Genomic DNA, 21051 nt, shown 5'->3' on the forward strand with positions numbered 1-21051 from the left:
GGACCACTGACATTTATATAGCGATCAGAGCTAAAAATAGCCACTGATTACTGTATAAATGTCACTGGCAGGGAAGGGGTTAATACTAGGGGGCGATCAAGGGGTTAAATGTGTTCCCTCCGCGTGTTCTAACTGTAAGGGGGATGGGACTTCCTGGGGGAGGAGACAGATTGATGTTCCTATATACTAGGAACACACGATCTGTCTCCTCTCACCTGCCAGAACATGGATTTGTGTGTTTACGACCCTCATTCTGGCTATGTCAGGAGCAATCGCGGTTGCCCAGCAGCCACAATGTCATGCACATTGGCTCCTCAGTACTGTGGCGGGCGCGCGCACCCCCTATACCCCTTAAAGTATCTGATATACAGCTACGGTGATTCGCCCAGGGGAGCCATTCTGCCGCCCTGAAACTACGGCGGGCAGTCGACAAGCGGTTAATATACAGAAATTATCAGTCATATTTAGCCTCTTGCCTCCCGCCCACAGTTCATTTACTGCAGACAAGCAGCAGCTTCAGGCTAGGCAATATAACGAGTTTGTCAACAGGTGACAGACAATGATTATGGCTGTACACCTGCTGAACAGCTGTGGCCAGTCACAGCACAGAGTTCTGTATTTACATTCACACTGAACTCTGTACACAGAAAGTGATTTGACTGTTTCTTCCCCCTGAAATCAACTCTGAGTTCAGGGCGGAAAAGCAGCCAGATCAGTGAGTAAAAGCAGCGCACATCACACTTGTTAGGCACAAAGTTAACCCCTTGATTGCCCCTTGATTTAATCCCTTCCCAGCCAGTGTCAGTGTACAGTATTATCACTGATCACTGTATTCTGCCATGTACACACGGTCTGACTTTCCGGCAGAAAAATTCAGACGGAATAATTTCATTGGATATTCCGATCGTATGTGGGCTTCAGAGGACTTTTTTTTTTTTTTTTCGAAAATTCTGACGGACCTAGAAATAGAATATGTTTTAAATCTTTTCGACGGAATGAATTCCTATCGGAAAACCGTTCGTCCATATGCTGTCCGACGGACCAAAAACGGCGCAAGGGCAGCTATTAGCTATTTAACTTCCTTTTTCCAGTCCCGTCATAATTGTTGTACGTCACCACGTTCCAAACAATCAGACTTTGGTGTGATCGTGTGTAGGCAAGTCCTTTTCAGCAGAACTCCATTGGAACTCCATCAGAAAAACCATCAGAGTTTATTCTGACGGAAAAAACAGTCGTGTCACTAGCAATGTTAGTGTCAGTTAGTCAGTTAGGGATTGATTTACTAAAACTGGAGAGTGCAAAACCTGCTTCTAACTTCAGTTTGTTCAATTACTCGTTGACAAAAATACCTGGAAGATTTGTTTCTCTGCAGAGCTGCACCAGATTTTGCACTCTCCAGATTTAGTAAATCAATCCTTTTGTGTCCTCCCAGCCAGTGTCTCTTAGCACCATATTGTCCGCCACACTATCACAGTCACACTATAAGTCGCTGCTATTATTAGTATAGCGTCTATAGCTGCTTAAATTCCAGTATAAATACTATAGTTTCTAGATGCTATAACTTTTGCACAAACCAATTATTATACACTAAGGCCTGATTCACACCTATGCATTTTTAGTGCTTTTTGCATTTTTGCAGATTTTCACTACAGTCCATTTAACGTGGCTTCCTATGGAGCACGTTCTGTAGTGCAAATCTGCAAAATGCAAAAAGCACTAAAAATGCATAGGTGTGAATCAGGCCTTAGCGGGATTTTTTTTACCAAACATGTAGCAGAATATATTTTGGCCTAAAATTACGAAGAAACTTGATTTTTTTTGCATGTTTTATAACACAAAGTTATGTTGTTTTTTTTTCGAAATCTCCGATCTTTTTTCGTTTATCTAATAAAAATTTAAAAACCCAGTGGTGATAAAATACCCCCAAAAGAAGGCTTTATTTGTGTAAAAAAAATTATATAAATTGAATTTGCGTACAGTGTTGCTGAGCAATTGCCAATGAAAGTCTCACCGTGCTGAATAGCAAACAGTGCCCTGGTCACGAAGGGGGTAAAACCTTCCGGAGGTCCAATGTTTAATGTAACAGTGGTTTTTTTTGTCATCAGGTTGGGTTTAGGTCCATAAACAGATGACGTTGCCGCTAGGGAACTGGCCAGTAACCACACTACTTCCTGCTCACCAGCTCTCCAGCTTCCTGTACTGTACATCCATGCATGTACAGAAAAAAAGTCCACAAAACCGAATAAAGCAATGGGAGTCTTTATTTCAATTAGCACATTACGGTAGCAAAAAAGCTTTGACGTAAGAAATAAGACTACCATATAACTAAAAAGAATTGTAGCCTGGAACATTACTCACACTATTATATCACCAAGAATGATATTTGACATAAAGTTTATACCTTGAGGACATAATGACTGTCATGTTGTTATGATTGTTTGTTCTTATAACTTCTGTTTATTTTGTAGGTTAAAAGTGTAAATCTCTCTGAGGGAGAGCATCTATCCATTCGAGGCATTAGCGAGGATGGTCTTGTAGTCTTAGCAAATGAAACCCTTCTGGTTGAAGGTCAGGTCATCCGAAGCCCCACTAATAGTCTGTCAGTTTACTTCAAAACATTGCAGGATGATTCAATTGGGACCTTTCATCTACATTACCAAGGTAAGTGTTAAAGCAACAACTGGTTTCTTATAAGAAACAAACACGAGCAATGTGACCAGAAACAGCCACATGCTCTGAGGGCTTATGAATCCCTTAGCATCGGTGGCAAAAATCTATATTTTATTAAAAGTTGCAGAGTCGAAGCTATGAAATCAATCAGGCAGCAAAACTTGCTGACTTGGATGCCTAAATTTATAAGCAAAACTGAAAAAAGAATGCTAATGAACGAGTGTTTTATTTCTTTATATAAAGGCACAAAAAATCAAAGAAGATGTTGCTTTAAAGACTAAAAAAAAAGCATTTTGTTTGTCAAAGCCTGACCATCTGTGTATATTTATCTCCCATGTGTTGGCTTTGTTTGATTAGATAAAGGCTGTATTTTTATCCTCTGGGATTTTTTTTTTTTTAATTGCCTTCTTGCCTGTAAGTGCGCTGTACATTCTTGTTAGCAAATACTACAAAGGTTTTTTAAACGCCAAGACACTAAGACAAGAAAGCTGGAGCAGGGTTGACACAGGGACAGAAAGTTCTAGCTCTTTCCCACTATATTAAAATGAGCCTTTGTTTTCATTTGCAATCCCATTTGAAAGATTTTTTATCATTTCCTGTGCCAACATGAAGTGAGGGGAGATCTCCCCAACAGGAACAAACATTAAAATAAAAGCTGAGAAATGTTTAAACCCCTTTCCCACAGAGCAATATAAATAGTTTTGGCTGTACGTCGGCAGAGTGGCACGGGCAGGCAAACTGGCGTACAGGTACGTCCATCTGTAATTGCTGCCCTGCCATCATGTGCGTTCCTTCTGTGGCGTGCCGGTCGGGACCCCCGTGGTCCGATCGCGGGTCCCGTGGACTCGAACGCCGCGGGGATACCTGCGATCGTCTCATGGAGAGGCTCAACGGGGAGATGCCGATGTAAACAGCATCTCCCCGTTCTGCCTAGCAACAAGTGACACTGATCTCTGCTCCCTGTGATTGGAGCAGAGATCAGTGTTCACTAACACACAGCCCATCCCCCACAGATAGTAACACGTCCCTAGGACACACTTAACCCCTACACTGCCACCCCCTGCTTAACCCCTTCACTGCCAGTGTCATTTACACAGGAATCAGTGCATTTGTATAGCACTGATTGCTGTATAAATGACAATGGCTCCAAAAATGTGTCAAAAATGTCCGATGTGTCCGCCATAATGTCGCAGTCACAATAAAAATCGCTGATCGCCGCCATTACTAGTAAAAAAAATTATTAATAAAAATGCCATAAAACTATCCCCTAATTTGTAACGCTATAAATTTTGTGCAAGCCAATCAATTATCGCTTATTGCGATTTTTTTTGCCAAAAATATGTAGAAGAATACATATCAGCCTAAACTGAGGAAAAAAAATGTTTTTTATATATTTTTGGAGGATATTTATTATAGCAAAAAGTAAAAAATAATGCGTTTTTTCAAAATTGTCGCTCTATTTTTGTTTATAGTGCAAAAAATAAAAACCGCAGGGGTGATCAAATACAAAGCTCTATTTGTGGGGAAAAAAGGACGTCAATTTTGTTTGGGAGCCATGTCGCACAACCGCGCAATTGTCAGTTAAAGCGACGCAGTGCCGAATCGCAAAAAGTGGTCTGGTCTTAAGTCAACAAAATGGTCCAGTCTGAAAGTGGTTAAAGTATATTTCCACTTTTGTAGTCAACTTTGAGAAAAGCCTACTATGTGTTTGGTATGTGTACTCATTCACACAAATTAAATGTTTTTTTTTTTTATATTTCCTACCATATTGATGTTCTCACAAGATGGTCTCATGACTGACGTCAAGGATTTTTGAACAAATTCAGAGTGAGGCGGAGTTTCCTCTCCTTTGTTAGGACAGACAGTATTCAAATCTAGTTTACAGCAAACAGCTGTCCAAAGCTGTAAAGACTTTTGGGCAGATATGCCTTTAGATAAGTTACCTTTGGGCAGTTTAAAGTGGTTGTAAACCCTTACAAACCACTTTGACCTACAGTTAAGCCTAGATTAAGGCTTACCTGTAGGTCCAAGAAATATCTCCTAAACCTACACGGTTTAGGAGATATTTGCCGAAAGACAGGCACCGCTGTTCCGAGCACGTAGCCAGGCCGGTCAGGAAAGGGGGTGGGGATGATCGAGCGCCCCTCCCCAGGCCACGTGTCCTCAACATGGGGGGTACTTTGGGGAAGGGGGCCCTGCGGCCCCCCCACCCCAAAGCACCTTGTCCCCATGTTGATGAGGACAAGGACCTCTTCCAGACAACCCCGGCCGTTGGTTGTTGGGATCTACGGACGGGGGACTTATCGGAATCTGGGAGCCCCTTTAATAAGGAGGCCCCCAGATACCAGCCCCCCACGCTATGTGAATGAGTATGAGGTACAATGTACCCCTACCCATTCACCTGGTGAAAAAAATGTAAAAAAAAACACAACACAAGGGTTTAAAATAATTTATTGCACAGCTCCGGGGGTCTTCTTCCGTCTTGGGGGGTCTTCTTGCCGGACTCCTCCGCTATCTTCTGCTAGCTCTTTTACCAGCGGAGGAGCCTGGCTTTCTTCTTCATCGCCGCCCGGGGGTCTTCTTCCGACTTTGGGGGTCTTGTCCCCCTCTTCAGGGGTCTTGCCCCCCTCTTCGGTTCTTCTTGCCGGGCCTCCGCTTTCTTCCTTTAGCTCTTTTACTAGCGGTGGCCCGGTCTTCTGTCGCCACCGCCTCTTCTTCCGACTTGGGGGTCTTGTCCCCCTCTTCGGTTCTTCTAGCCGGGCCTCCGCTCCTTCTTCCAGCTCTTTTACTAGCAGTGGCCCGGTCTTCTGTTGCCGCCACCTTCTCTTCTTCTTGCTCTTCTTCTTGTTCTTCTTCTTGTTCTGCTTCCTTAAGATGTTGACTCTCTCTGCCCCCAATGACAGGGACGCAGTGTGCAGTGACTTATATAGGGACATCCCCAGGTGATGTCCCCACCCATTATAATGTCACAGTCCAAGAGGATGCTGGGACTGTGACATCATAATGGCAGGGGACATCACCCGGTGATGTCCCTATATAAGTCGCTGCACACCGCGTCCCTGTCATTGCAGCCAGAGAGTGTCGAGACAACATCTCAAGGAAGAAGAACAAGAAGAAGAGAAGGCAGCGGGGGTAACAGAAGACCTGGCCACCGCTAGTAAAAGAGCTAAAGGAAGAAAGCGGAGGCCCGGCAAGAAGAACCGAAGAGGGGGGCAAGATCCCCAAAGAGGGGGACAAGATCCCCAAAGAGGGGGACAAGACCCCCGGGCAGCGACGAAGAAGAAAGACGGGCTCCTCCACTAGTAAAAGAGCTAGCAGAAGATAGCGGAGGAGTCCGGCGAGAAGACCCCCCAAGACGGAAGAAGACCTCCGGAGCTGTGCAATAAATTATTTTAAACCCTTGTGTTTTATTTTTACATATTTTTTTCACCAGGTGAATGGGTAGGGGTACATTGTACCCCATACTCATTCACATAGGGTGGGGGGGCAGTATCTGGGGGCCCCTTTATTAAAAACATGGGGACAAGGTGCTTTGGGATGGGGGGCCGCAGGGCCCTCCTTCCTCAAAGCACCCCCCATTTTGAGGGCACGCGGCCTGGTACGGCTCAGGAGGAGGGGGGGCGCTCGCTCGTTCCCACCCCCTTTCCTGACTGACCGGGCTGCGTGCTCGGACAAGGGTCATATATGGACCTGGAGGAGACCCCCACGCCGTTTTTTCAGCGTAGGGCTTCCCCTTTAAGTCCATACCATGTGACGGGGCCAGCAATGTGTCAATCTCGCCACCAAAGGCGGCTACATTGACCTCCTGCGCTAGTCCCGGCTACCTGGAGCCGCGTTCAAAATGAACGGACTTTCCTCCGTGTGCGGGAACGTCCATTCATTTCAAAAGTCCGGTGGACTAGTACACAGACAGCCGGATTGTCCACCGGACTCGCAGTCCAGCAGCCAATTTTTGAGTCAAAACTACTTTCTAAGTCTGCCGGACTTTTGGGAAAAAAAAGTCACCCGGAGCCCACACACGGGCGGATTGTCCGGCGGATAGTCTGATCATGTGTACACGGCATAAGGAAGCATCTCACCAAAAATGAAATACCTATTGCAAAGAATGTCTAAAATTGCATATGTATCTTAGTGCAGAGAAAAATCGGCGCACCAATCACACAAGCAGAAAATTACATTTCTGTGAGTACCAACTGTGTACAGAACACCTCTAAGTTTCTATATTGCACAGTTTTTTTTGGCAGTTTTGGAAAATTCCAGCAGCCTCAGATTGATATGGAAAGTTAATTTTTAATAACATTAAAATTGCATGTGTGAAAGTTGTATATGCTGTTATATTTTTAACTGGAATTTACCTTTAAGTTTTATTCATGCTAATTCTGTTAATATTATTAAACTGGATTTCATTAAAACAATTAAGCAAGAACCTTAGAAAAAGAAGAAAAATTAAAAACTAATTGGTATGATAATTATATTTAGACCTCGTTCACACCATGTGGAGAGATGTCAGTTTTTCTGCATGTGTTCTGCAAGAGCACAAAAAAAATTGTTCTCTACGTTTCTGCAACATGGGATGTCAACACAGGGCACATACAGTATCTCACACAAGTGAGTACGCCCTTCATATTTTTGTAAATATTTTATTCTATCTTTTCATGTGACAACACTGAAGAAATGGCACTTTGCTACAATGTAAACAGTGAGTGTACAGCTTGTACAACAATGTAAATTTGCTGTCCCCTCAAAATAACTCAACACACAGCCATTAATGTCTAAACCACTGGCAACAAAAGTGAATACACCCCTAAGTGAAAATGTCTAAATTGGGCCCAATTAGCCATTTCCCTCCCCGGTGTCATGTGACTCGTTAGTGTTACAATGTGTCAGGTGTGAATGGAGAGCAGGTGTGTTAAATTTGGTGTTATCACTCTTACTCTCATACTCATCACCAGAAGTTCAACATGACACCTCATGGCAAGGAACTCTCTGAGGATCTGAAAAACAGAACTTTTGCTCTACATAAAGATGGCCTAGGCTATAAGAAGATTGCCAAGACCCTGAAACTGAGCTGCATGGTGGTCAAGACCATACAGCGGTTTAACAGGACAGGTTCCACTCAGAACAGGCCTCGCCATGGTCGACCAAAGAAGTTGAGTGCACATGCCCAGCGTCATATTCAGAGGTTGTCTTTGGGAAATAGACGCATGAGTGCTGCCAAAATTGCTGAAGAGGTTGAAGGGGTGGGGGGGTCAGCATGTCAGTGCTCAGATCATACACCACATACAGCATCAAATTGGTCTGCATGGCAGTTGTCCCAAAAGGAAGCCTTTTCTAAAGATGATGCACAAGAAAGCCCACAAACAGTTTGCTGAAGACTAGCAGATTAAGGACATGGATTACTGAAACCATATCCTGTAGTCTGATGAGAGATAAACTTATTTGGTTCAGATCGTGTCAAACGTGTGTGGCGGCAACCAAGTGAGGAGTACAAAGACAAGCGTGTCTTGCCTACAGTCAAGCATGATGGTAGGAGTGTCATGGTCTGGGGCATGAGGGGGAGCTACATTTAATTGAGGAAACCATGAATGCCAACGTGTACTGTGACATACTGAAGCAGAGCATGATCCCCTCCCTTCAGAGACTGGGCTGCAGGGCAGTATTCCAACATAATGACCCCAAACACACCTCCAAGATAACTACTGCCTTGCTAAAGAAGCTAAGGTTAAAGGTGAAGGACTGGCCAAGGATGTCTCCAGACCTAATCCCTATTGAGCATCCTCAATCAGAAAGTGGAGGAGCACAAGGTCTCTAACATCCACCAGCTCCGCGATGTCATCATGGAGGAGTGGAAGAGGACTCCAGTGGTAACCTGTGAAGCTCTGGTGAACTCCATGCCCAAGAGGGTTAAGGTAGTTCTGGGAAATAATGGTGGCCACACAAAATATTGACAATTTGGGCCCAATTTGGACATTTTCACTTAGGGGTGTACTCACTTTTGTTGCCAGCAGTTTAGACATTAATGACTGTATGTTGAGTTATTTTGAGGGTACAGAAAATGTACACTGTACATTCACTACTTTACACTGTAGCAAAGTGTCATTTCTTCAGTGTTGTCACATGAAAATATAGAATAAAATATTTTCAAAAATGTGAGGGGTATACTCAATTTTGTGAGATACTGTAAGTGATGTCATCGTGCATAAAAACTCACTGAAACATACACGCAAACTGATATTTCTACAAGTGAAATATTTCCCATCAGTTTTTATAAACGTATGGTGTGAATGAGCCCTTAAAAAAGAAGTATGTTACATCTGTCCCCCATTGCCACTGAGAACCAAGCGATCAAACACCGCCAATCGCTCGGTTCTGACAGCTCTCTGAGCAGAAAGCTGCTGACTGTCACTCAGCAGCTCTCCGCTATGCCTCCTCCTCGCTCCCTGGTGCGCTGAGCTGTGGAGGAAGCTGAGTGGCCGGCTCAGACTCTCAGAAGCTCGCTAAGAGGCTGAGCCAGGTGTCAGTTCAGGCAACTGGCGGATCCCAACTTCCATTGTTGTGATGGTGCGGTGCCTGGAACGACTACTGTAATGTCAGCAGAGAGGGGTCTTCAGCTGCTCTCTGCTGGAAATGGGTCACAGGAATGCAAAACGAATTTCACTCCTGTGATTCATTGGAGAAGTACAGCCAAATGAGCTTTGGCTATACCTCCTTTAAAATTGAACTCCACTCATACCTAACAGTTCCACCATGCAAGGTTTAACTGCTTATTTAAGTTAAAAGGGCATAGAAAAAATGATTTCAGTACCAAATCTTCTACTTCACGTCACTTCAATCTCCCCTTTAACAGATCCATATCTGACTTTCTCAAACACCCGAAGGGTGGCAGCAGCCCAAAAGTGTCTAAGATCTCTCTGTTCCCCGCAACATGGTTAAGATAATTTTTAAGAGAATTACCCAAAGTTGGGCTTTAATGAATTTCATGTTACACCATAATATAACTATTATCAACACTTTAAAAGAAATTCCTTAAACACCATTGCTTGCAGAAATTTAGGTGACAAATGGATAGAGCAGCTTTTGGATATACAGAATAGATTTTGGCAGAATATCATAGAGTTCTCTAAATGTGCTAAAAGAACTATGTCCTTTTTTTATAAGGCTTTGTAAAAGTTGCATTATTTGTAATTTTTTGGAAAGCTGTAGAAAAACATGCACACATTGTCACAGGTATTATCACCATTTTTTGTTGTTGATTTGATAAATAAATGAGACCTTTATTATTATAATGAATTACTATGTCTGTTTTCTTGCTTATATGTAACTGTATTTGTATTTCAAGTTTTCATGCTCAGCTGCAGCTTTCCTAGAAGGCCAGATAATGGAGATGTGACAGTCATGGATCTGCATGCTGGGGGAACAGCACACTTTCATTGTTACATGGGATATGAGCTGGAAGGCTCCAGGAACCTTACGTGTATCAATTCTTCAAAACCACGTTGGAGTGACAAGGAGCCCATTTGCCTAGGTAGGTCATGACATACAGGTATTTTGGGAAATCAACAACAAAGGTATGCCATGGTAGCAGATAACCCCACAGCATACACAGGAACATGTGGGAAGTCTACAAGCCAGTTTGCAAGTGTTTTCTCACCTAGATTTTGTGTTTTTAGCAGTGCAGTCCAACATAACCTTTCCCAATCATTCAACTGTGGCGCTACTCTAGGAAACACAAAAATATTGCCCAGGTCTTCCCCAGATCTTTTTCCTCCAACCAGGCACACAAGCACAGTCACACATTTCTTCAATAACTAGTCGAGGAGTGTTGTTTTTGTGGTTTTTATTTTTGGAGAACTTGGATAGGGTTCAGGAAACTGAATGGGATACTCCAAAAACAAGAACTATGTAGAAGTCGAGGACTATGTATTATTTCTGTAGAAAAAGGCTATGGTAACATTTCTTGCTTGCAACAAACAGTGGACTTAGCTTTGAAGTAGTAGTTGTTTAACACACACTCCTTTCTTTAGAGCCACCAGATCAGAGCCCCTTATTAGAGGATTGGGTGGACTAAGCTCTTCAGGACACCAGCCAGTGTCCCCTTTAACAGATCCATATCTGACTTTCTCAAACACCCGAAGGGTGGCAGCAGCCCAAAAGTGTCTAAGATCTCTCAGAACCATCTGTACTCAAACAAGGCCCAAGGACAGCTGGTTGCCTCTTCCAACTTCCAAGTAATGCCTACAGTATCTCCAGTGATACCAGACCAGATCTTCAGCAGACAGCTTCTCAGTCAGATCTCTGGGGTCCCAGGCCCTCAGGTCGCCCACCTGAGGCATCACAGACAGCAAGTACAGGGCAGCATTGCCCTGGAGGGCAGCAAGCCCTCCAGACTGGACTGATCCTATCCAAAGAAAGACCCAGAGCTCATTGTACTCAAAGAATATAGCATGACATCAGGGCCCACCTTCCTGGGACTGACCAGGGCTGCATAAATATTCATGCTGCCATCTGCATAGTTCCACACCTATGATCCATAACATTCTCACAGTTGTTCTGGACAACAGAGGGAGTAAACAGACTAGCAGCAGCTGAGAACACTGAGCAGACCTAACTAGTCAAATGCAGTTGCATTAAATGCAGTGTGCAACTAAATTTACCTAACACAGCAATTGCAACCATACAGACCACAGTGTGGCAAGAAAAAAATTACCTATCAAAACACAGTGAGCCAGCACTAAATCTATCCATCAAATCCTAGCACCTATCTAGGAGGGTGCAACACCACATAAGCAAATTAAAAAAACCTAGCTTTCTAGCCTACAATTTTATCTGGTAATAATATTGCTTACCTGACTTTCACACTCTCAAATAGTATGGTTCTCCCTGTCATTTTCTCCCAAACAGCATTTTTTATGAGATCAAGCAGTAAATGGGTGTGAATTCATGTTAACACAGTGCACCTGCTATAAACGCTTCTTAACACCTGTGCATAAACAGGGACCCTTGGTTACATTAGCACCCTGGGGGTTTGCACATATAAATTTTACTGTACATATAATCATAAAATTAACATTTTGAAAAAATACTGAAATTGCTTTCACGAAGTGATGTTCAAAAAGATCTAATTAAAATACTCAAATAATTGAGTAAATATTATCTATCATTTCTTAAGACATTGAAATGAACACAAATGAACCACTGCCCATTTCATCCAGTTAAAAAATGTTCTACAGAAAGTTTCCTTTAATATCAGTTAATTACTTTGGCAGTTCATGGACATACCTAACGAGAAATAAAAGAGCTTGGCAAAGATGTTAAAATACCAATTCTGTCATTTTGTTAACACTGTTAATTTCAATCATTAACAAAAACAATACTTGCGTACATTTGATAGCTGTAACTAAGAAATGCCTGCATGTTTACTCTGCAATATACATTTAGATTTGTAGTTTTCTATCTTTAATTGCATTGATGTGCACCTTCCACCACAAGGGAGGTTACAAATTGAGTGTAAAGCCTTGTACCCAAGTTCGGACTTTCCAATGGGAATTGTGTTGGCGGAAAATCAATTGCTCCATTGGACAATTGTTGTCGGATTTTCTGCGGACAAATGTTGGATGGTAAGATTTAAACATTTCCGCTTGGAAAATCTGTTGTCAGATTTTCCCAGCGTGTGTACACAAGTCCGTCGGACAAAAGTCCAAAGTACAAACACGCATGCTTGGAAGCAAGGAAAGCTGGAATCGGTCGGACTAGCGTTTGTAATGGAGAATTAAAAATCATTACGCGGCAAATTATGAAATCTCAAAATTCAGCACACATTCTCTTCTTTAATTGGTTAATAATGAAGCTGTTTTTGTGATACTGATGGAGTTCTGCCAAACGTATTTTCAAAGGCTTTTTTTTTTCTAATGATATCAAGAATAATATTATTATGCTTGTTTTTTTTTTTTGTTTTTTTTTATTATTTGCTGCAAGTTACCACAACACCATTGTCCCGTAGTTTTGAAAATCAAAGATACAACTATGTTGGTGTCCCTTGTTAAGTTTACATTGTATTTTTTACAAAAGTCAGAGTCTGATCGTGTGCACGAGGCTTAAAGTCAACCAGCCATGTTGCGGAATCAGAGGAAATAATGTGTTATTTATTATTGTCCTTGGAGTTATCGCTTCCCAGGAACAGGAGGAGGAGGATTTCTTGGACCAAAAATTGGTTGCTTTATTAATAGTGACCAATTATGTCATATGCCTCTGCTGCAGGAGCTCCAGGATAATAATCCGGATGATTTTTGGAATTATTTCCAGATGATAGACCCCTGCTTTCACCAACTCTTGGCATTGTTGACCCCCTATATTAAGAAGCAGGACACATGTATGAGTCTTTTATTTTATTTTTTGGTTGAATAATGATTTGATTTAGTATATTTTCCAGATTTTTGGATGCATAGAATACACGTTTTGGTTAAGTTCTATTGGCAGATAGCATGTATAATTTTACTTGTATTCTTTTTTTAATGCACAATAAAAAAAATTGTATAGAATAATATTTGGCTATGTGTTTTACTTCAAATGACAGTTTGGGAGTAGGCAGTTACATTTTAAAAAATACAATGGGAAATTAACAAGGGACACCAACATAGTTGTATCTTTGATCTTAAAAACTACGGAATAATAGTGTCGTGGTAACTTGCATAAAAAAAAACCAAAAAACAAGCATAATAATATTATTCTTGATATCACTAGAAAAAAAAGCCTTTGAAAATACATTTGGCGGAACTCCATCAGTATCACCAGCAAAGCAGCTTCATTATTATCCCATTAAAGAAGAAGAGAAGGTGCTCTGCATTTTGAGATTTCATAATTTGCCCTGTCACAAATGTTAATTCTCCATTATGAATGCGAGTTTACAAGACCGACCGCTTCTGGCTCGTCCTTGCTTCTGAGCATGCGTGTTTGTACTTTGGACTTTTGTCTGACGGACTTGTGTACACACGCTTGGAAAATCCGACAACAGACATTTGTCCACATAAAATTTTAAAGCCTGCCATCCAACATTTGTCCGTGGAAAATCCGACAACAATTGTCTGATGGAGCATACAAACAGTCAGATTTTCCGCCAACAGCCTGTCATTACATAATTTCCGTTGGAAAATCCAACCGTGTGTACGAGGCTTAAGTGCACAAAAGGTGCAGATACAACTTAATAATGTATAGGCAGGCTATACCAACCTTATGGAAAGTACAGAAAATACTGTACGTACATTTAAATCCTCCCGCACTAGACACAAATAAGCAAATAAAGCACTTTGAATATAGTCATTTAAAAGAAATAAATAAAGATGGCTTGCAAATCAACTTTTTAATTGTCCAGCTTCTCCACTAAGCTGGAAGCTGGAAAGGAAGGATTATGAAGCAGAAATAATTAAGTGATTACATACAAAACCATATCCTGAGTTGGAAAAAAAGAACATTCAGTGACTATAAAACCTGTCAGATAATGTTATTATGATTATTATTATTATTATTATCTAGAACCAGCATAGTCCATGGAGTATTCTATGATATCATAGAGAAATACTGTGTTGGGAGAGTGTCTAGCTGCATGGACGTGCTGTTCACAAGTTATGGAAAGAGGGAGTGTGAAGTTAAAATGTTAGCTCCACTTTTACTGACATTGTATAATACTATTGTGGAGAAGTGTACTGGGCAATCTGCTGTACATACCTGTACATACCTGTCTTCATTTAGAGTGATGAATTATGGGTAATGAACAAAACGATGAGACTGTGGATGCAGTTTCTGGGCTTTCCTGAAACAGTGGGTGAGGATATTGGCAGGCTGGGAGCATCTCAGAGGGGAGCAGTTATTCTATTATATTGGAACCAGTTTGCCATCTGTTTGGAGAGGTCCTCTAGAGGTTTCCTTAGGAACTCAGGAATGCCATTATTATATCCCCATATGAATAAAGAATTACTTAGAATTCCCCGTAAACTACAAGTTGTGACTGAGCAAAAAACATTTTGGGTTGGCCCGTTCAACCTGCTTACCTTGCAACTACTAAGACATTTCACATAAATACACTGAACTGCCAAGGAAGCTGTAAGCCACAGATAGAAACATTCATTAGAATTAAAACATAGTTTGAAAAGAAATGAAGGATGGCACTACTTGGAAAATCAGAACTTGACAGTAGGGATGAGCATAATTTTCTGAAATGTAGGCAATAATTAGAATACCTCCACAAAATGATTTAATGAAGTCAACAGAGATGGGGTATAAGGTGTTTTTGCTGTTCTTAAGCATGCAATGGTCTTTAAACATTTCTAGACCTGTTCCAGAATACATTCATGATAAATCTGACCCTTAGGCCGCGTACACACGCGCGGACTGTTCGCCCAACTTTGTCCGTCCAACAGTTTCGGCAAACAGTCCGCTCAAACTTAGCATGGACGGACATGGCCACACACGACGGACGAACAGTTTGCTGAAACCGTGCGCGATGACGTGAACGGCACGTACGACGGGACGAAAAATACGACGTCCTATACACTGCATTATAGCTTTCGGCGTGAAAATCCTTTCTGAGCATGTGCGCAACTTTGTTTGACGAACAAGCCTACACACGAGCGGACTGTTCGCTGAAACAAGGTTTCAGCGGACAGTTTTACGGAATTTCCGAAAAACCTTGTCCGTCCAACTGTCCGCTGAAACTGTCCGCTGAAAGCCCACACACGAGCGGACTGTCCGCCCAAACACTGTTCAGCGGACAAAGTTGGGCGAACAGTCCGCGCGTGTGTACGCGGCCTAAGGCTTACTGTAAAAATACCTTACCTCAATGATAAGCCTAACCCTTATTTATTGTTCATAAACAAAGTGCATGAGCAGGGGCATAAATATAGAGTATAGAGGGAGATATGGATAGCAGTGGGAAAAGGGATAACTCAGTCCAGCATTGTAGAGAATTTAGAAAGATAGAGGCAGCTGTCTGAACACTGGAGATCATTTTCACTTAAAAGGAAGCATTGTCTTCACAATGATTATTAGTCTGGCAGATTATTGCTCGAATTCCACCTACCGTAATCTTCTTGAAGTGGAATTTCAAGACAACAGCTAAAAATCCACATCCATCTTTGCAAAATACAGTGGTGTGAAAAAGTGTTTGCCCCCTTCCTCATTTCCTGTTCCTTTGCATGTTTGTCACACTTAAGTGTTTCGGAACATCAAACCAATTTAAACAATAGTCAAGGACAACACAAGTAAACACAAAATGCAATTTGTAAATGAAGGTGTTTATTATTTAAGGTGAAAAAAAATCCAAACCATCATGGCCCTGTGTGAAAAAGTGATTGCCCCCCTTGTTAAAACATACTATAACTGTGGTTGTCCACACCTGAGTTCAATTTCTCTAGCCACACCCAGGCCTGATTATTGCCACACCTGTTCACAATCAAGGCATCACTTAAATAGGAGCTGCTTGACACAGTAAGGTCCACCAGAAAATCCTTAAAAGCTACACATCATGCCGAGACCCAAAGAAATTCAGGAACAATTGAGAAAGAAAGTAATTGAGATCTATCAGTCTGGAAAGGGTTATAAAGCCATTTCCAAAGCTTTGGGAATCCAGCGAACCACAGTGAGAGCCATTATCCACAAATGGCGAAGACATGGAACAGTGGTGAACCTTCCCAGGAGTGGCCGGCCGCCCAAAATTACCCCAAGAGCGCAGCGACGACTCATCCAAGAGGTCACAAAAGACCCCACAACAACGTCCAAGGAACTGCAGGCCTCACTTGCCTCAGTTAAGGTCAGCGTTCATGCCTCCACCATCAGGAAAAGACTGGGCAAAAATGGCCTGCATGGCAGAGTTCCAAGGAGAAAACCACTGCTGAGCAAAAAGAACATCAAAGCTCGTCTCAATTTCTCCACAACACATCTTGATGATCCCCAAGACTTTTGGGACAACATTCTGTGGACCGATGAGACAAAAGTGGAACTCTTTGGAAGGTGTGTGTCCAAGTATATCTGGCGTAGAAGGAACACTGCATTTCAGAAAAAGAACATTATACCAACAGTAAAATATGGTGGTGGTAGTGTGATGGTCTGGGGCTGTTTTGCTGCTTCAGGACCTGGAAGACTTGCCGTGATAAAAGGAACTATGAATTCTGCTGTCTACCAAGAGATCCTGAAGGAGAATGTCCGACCATCTGTTCGTGTACTCAAGCTGAAACGAACTTGGGTTCTGCAGCAGGACAATGATCCTAAACACACCAGCAAGTCCACCACCGAATGGCTGAAGAAAAACAAAATGAAGACTTTGGAGTGGCCTAGCCAAAGTCCTGACCTGAATCCTATTGAGATGTTGTGGTATGACCTTAAAAAGGCCGTTCATGCTCGAAAACCCTCTAATGTAACTGAATTAGGACAATTCTGCAAAGATGAGTGGGCCAAAATTCCTCCAGGACGCTGTAAAAGCCTCATTGCACGTTATCGCAAACGCTTGGTTGCAGTTGTTGCTGCTAAGGGTGGCCCAACCAGTTATTAGGTTTAGGGGGCAATCACTTTTTCACACAGGGCCATGATGGTTTGGATTTTTTTTCACCTTTAATAATAAACACCTTCATTTACAAATTGCATTTTGTGTTTACTTGTGTTGTCCTTGACTATTGTTTAAATTGGTTTGATGTTCCGAAACACTTAAGTGTGACAAACATGCAAAGGAACAGGAAATGAGGAAGGGGGCAAACACTTTTTCACACCACTGTACATGTGAGTTTATTGCATGGTCAAAACATATATACTGAGCAATTTCTGGCATGGCTACCCTTACTCAAGGCTACAGGTATAGCATAATGACATATAAAATCAGTTATACAGTAACAAAGAAGAAACATGCGATTCCAAGGGTCTTACAACTGTTTATTTGAGTTATTTTGCAGATACGTCTGTGGGGCTTTGGAAACTTTGTAAACACTTTGAAAATAGATGTTTGGAATCAGAGGGATCACATGTTTTCTCTTTGATAATATATAACTGAGGAAGGATTAAGACACCAAACCCGGTGGTCTGTACCTTTCTATTTAGCATACTTGCATAAAACCACAGTGGGTTTTGCAAATACAGATTTGTTACTGCATCCTCTATTTAGTCGGATATACTGTATATAAAAAACAAACAAAAAAAATGAATGTATTATAATCAGGAACTTGTAGGAATCTTCAGCAGAATCAGTGTAGAAGCACACTGAGTTTAATTGAAATGCAATGTTTCTGTGGATCACAGCCATTTTTCATATATACAGTATATAGATATATATATATAGATAGATGTATCTATATGTAGGAAGCCCAGTGTGGTGGCCTGAATTTATGGGAGGAGCCCGGAGGGTATTTAACCAGCCCGCTCGCCTGTGGTCTTTGTCGGTTTCCGGTGCGCGGCACTACGTCACTAGGCCGACTGCTCGTGTTTCGTTGCCGCTCGGACAAAACGTCTCTCTACTAGAATCTCGTGGTTTACGTTTCCCGTTCGTTTGTACAAACGTCGCCGGCTAGACTGCCGCAGGTAAGGGTCTCGATTGACCTTCCTGTTCTATTTTTGAGTGTCGTTAAAACCTGAAATATCGAATCGTTCGTTATGATACCAGGTGGTTATCACTCAAAACGCACTATTTTCGCAGCACCCTTCATTTCACGGGCGTCATTTCGGTAGATATTGCTTGTAGGAAAAACTGCACTGTTTTAGTAACTTGTTATAGTCTCGTTGCCGTGTTCCACAGTCAAATCGTTGACAGTCGTATCTCACGGCACAACGACTCGTACCTCTGCCATAGCTGGCTCACGTAGGTCATTTCATCATTTCACTCATTTCTGTCACGCACTGCGCTCCGATTCGAATCCAGTCGCATCCCTAAATGCGGCGATTCGTTCCGGTGTGCCCCTAGTTGCTCGGCCTCATTTCGGTACATGCTCCAGAGCCCGCTCGTTGCTAATCGACCCGGGTCTCTGTCATGGGAGTCATTTCACCTCACCTATTACGTTCGAATCGAAACCAGTCGCTTTTCTCAAAACGCACAGGTTCGATCGACGTGTCCCAGTTGCGTTGGCCTCATTTCGGTACATGCTCTAGAGCCCGTTCGTTGGCGGTCGCAGGTTGCGTCCTCTCCGATTCATAGCTCTATCATGGGAAACATTTCATTGTCACGTAGTACGTTCAGTTCGAATCCGGTCGCATCCCCGTGCATCGATTCGTCCGGACGGCCCCAGGTATTTTCGGCCTCATTTCAGTACATGCTCCAGAGTCCCGTTCGTTGTCAGTCGCAGGTTGCGGCGCACCAATTCGTGCCTCTGTCATGGGAAATCATTTCACTGTCACGTATCACGTTCCGATACGAATCCAGTCGCATCTACGATGCACCAATTCGTCCCGGCGTGCCCCAGGTATTTTTTCGGCCTCATTTCAGTACATGCTCCAGAGTCCCGTTCGTTGTCACTCGCAATCGCGGCACGACCGGTTCGGGCCTCTGTCATGGCAAACTTTGTCACTCATTTCACTGTCACTTACCGCGCTCCTATTCGAATCTAGTCGCATCCGTCATGCACAGATTCGTTTCGATGTGCCCCAGTTGGTCACGGCCTCATTTCAGTACATGCTCCAGAGTCAGGATTCATTATCGGTCGCAGTTTTCGGTTCTCTGATTCATGACTCTGTCATGGGAAATCATTTCACTGTCACGTATCACGCTCCGACACGAATCCAGTCGCATCGTGCGCTAATTTGTCTCGGCGCGCCCCAGGTATTTCAGCCACATTTCAGTACATGCTTCAGAGCATGCACGATTAATGGATAGTCGCAACAGCGACATGATCGATTCGTGCCTCTGTCATGGCAATCAAAATTAATTTCACCAACACGTACCGCGCTCCGTTTCGAATCCAATTGCATACATGCACCGATTCGTTACGGCGTGCCCCAGTGCTTTAGCCTCATTTCAGTGCATGCTCCAGAGTCCGGTTCATCTTCAGTCACAGTCACGGCATGACCGGCTTATGCCTCTATCATAACAGGTTTTTTTTTTTTCCCATTAAATTGACCGTCATATACCATGCCCCGATTCGAGTCGGTCGCATCTGACATGCACCGATTCGTTCCGGCGTGCTCCAGTTGTTTTCATTCGTACGACCGATTCATATCGGATTCATTCCATACACATCCTAGAAACAACGTCTTGCAAAATCGCTGCTAGCGCGCACCTAAGCATACACTCCCTGCAATCATTGCAAACACATTCCCAGGCACAGACTTCTCGCAATCGTTGCAAGCATGCATTCAAGCATAGACTTCTTGCAATCTTTGCAAACACGCATCCAAGCATAGACTTCTTGCAATCGTTGCAAGCATGCATCCAAGCATAGACTTCTTGCAAATCGTTGCAAGCACACATTCAAGCATGGATGTCTTGCAGTCGTTGCAAGTTCGCATTTAAGTGTAGACTTCTGGCAACAGTTGCAAGCACGCCTTCAAGCATAGACGCCTTGCAGTCGTTACAAGTACGCACACAAGCGTAGACTTCTTGAAATCATTGCAAACACACATCCAAGCGTAGACTTCTTGCAATTGTTGCAAGCACGCATCCAAACATATACTTCTTGCAATCGTTGCAAGCAAGCAGTCAAGCATGGACATCTTGCAGTTGGTGCAAGTACGCATACAAGCGTACACTTCCTGCAATTGTTGCGAACACGCATCCAAGCGTAGACTTCTTGCAGTCATTGCAAGCACGCATCCAAGTGTAGGCTTCTTGTAATCATTGCAAGCACGCATCCAAACATAGACTTCTTGCAATCGTTGCAAGCACGCATTCAAGCATGGACGTCTTACAGTCGTTGCAAGTACGCATACAAGCGTAGACTTCTTGCAATCGTTGCAAGCACGAATCCAAGCATAGACTTCTTGCAAATCGTTGCAAGCGCGCATTAAGCATTAACTTCTTGCAATCGTTGCAAGCACGCATTCAAGCATGGACGTCTTGCAGTCGTCGCAAGTACGCATACAAGCATAGACTTCTTGCACTCATTGCAAACACGCATCCAAGTGTAGACTTCTTGCAATCATTGCAAACACGCGTCCAAGTGTAGACTTCTTGCAATCATTGCAAACACGCGTCCAAGTGTAGACTTCTTGCAGTCATTGCAAGCACGCATCCAAGCGTAGACTTTTTGCAATCGTTGCAAGCACACATTCAGGCATAGACCTCTTGCAGTCATTGCAAACATGCATTGGAGCATAAGACCTCTTGCAATCATTGCAAGCAGATGTCCAGGCACAAACTTATTGCAATCATTGCTAGCAGGCAGTTCTGGCTGGCTCAATAGATTGCTTTAGGAAAAG

The 21051-nt window shown here is 42.8% G+C and overlaps 1 protein-coding gene across 2 annotated transcripts in view; it reads left to right on the forward strand.

Annotated features, from left to right (window-relative positions):
- The window catches only part of SEZ6L (seizure related 6 homolog like), a 614672-nt gene that overhangs the window by 416230 nt on the left and 177391 nt on the right, over positions 1-21051 (forward strand). For both annotated transcript variants that reach the window (XM_077461365.1, XM_077461364.1), the window contains 2 exons: positions 2469-2661; positions 10010-10195. In XM_077461365.1, the coding sequence (XP_077317491.1) occupies positions 2469-2661; positions 10010-10195 (379 nt within the window). The remainder of the gene's footprint in view (positions 1-2468; positions 2662-10009; positions 10196-21051) is intronic.

This window comes from Lithobates pipiens, unplaced genomic scaffold (genome assembly GCF_037356315.1).
Source record: "Lithobates pipiens isolate NorthernLeopardFrog02 unplaced genomic scaffold, aLitPip1_a1.2 Scaffold_3, whole genome shotgun sequence".
Taxonomy (NCBI): domain Eukaryota; kingdom Metazoa; phylum Chordata; class Amphibia; order Anura; family Ranidae; genus Lithobates; species Lithobates pipiens.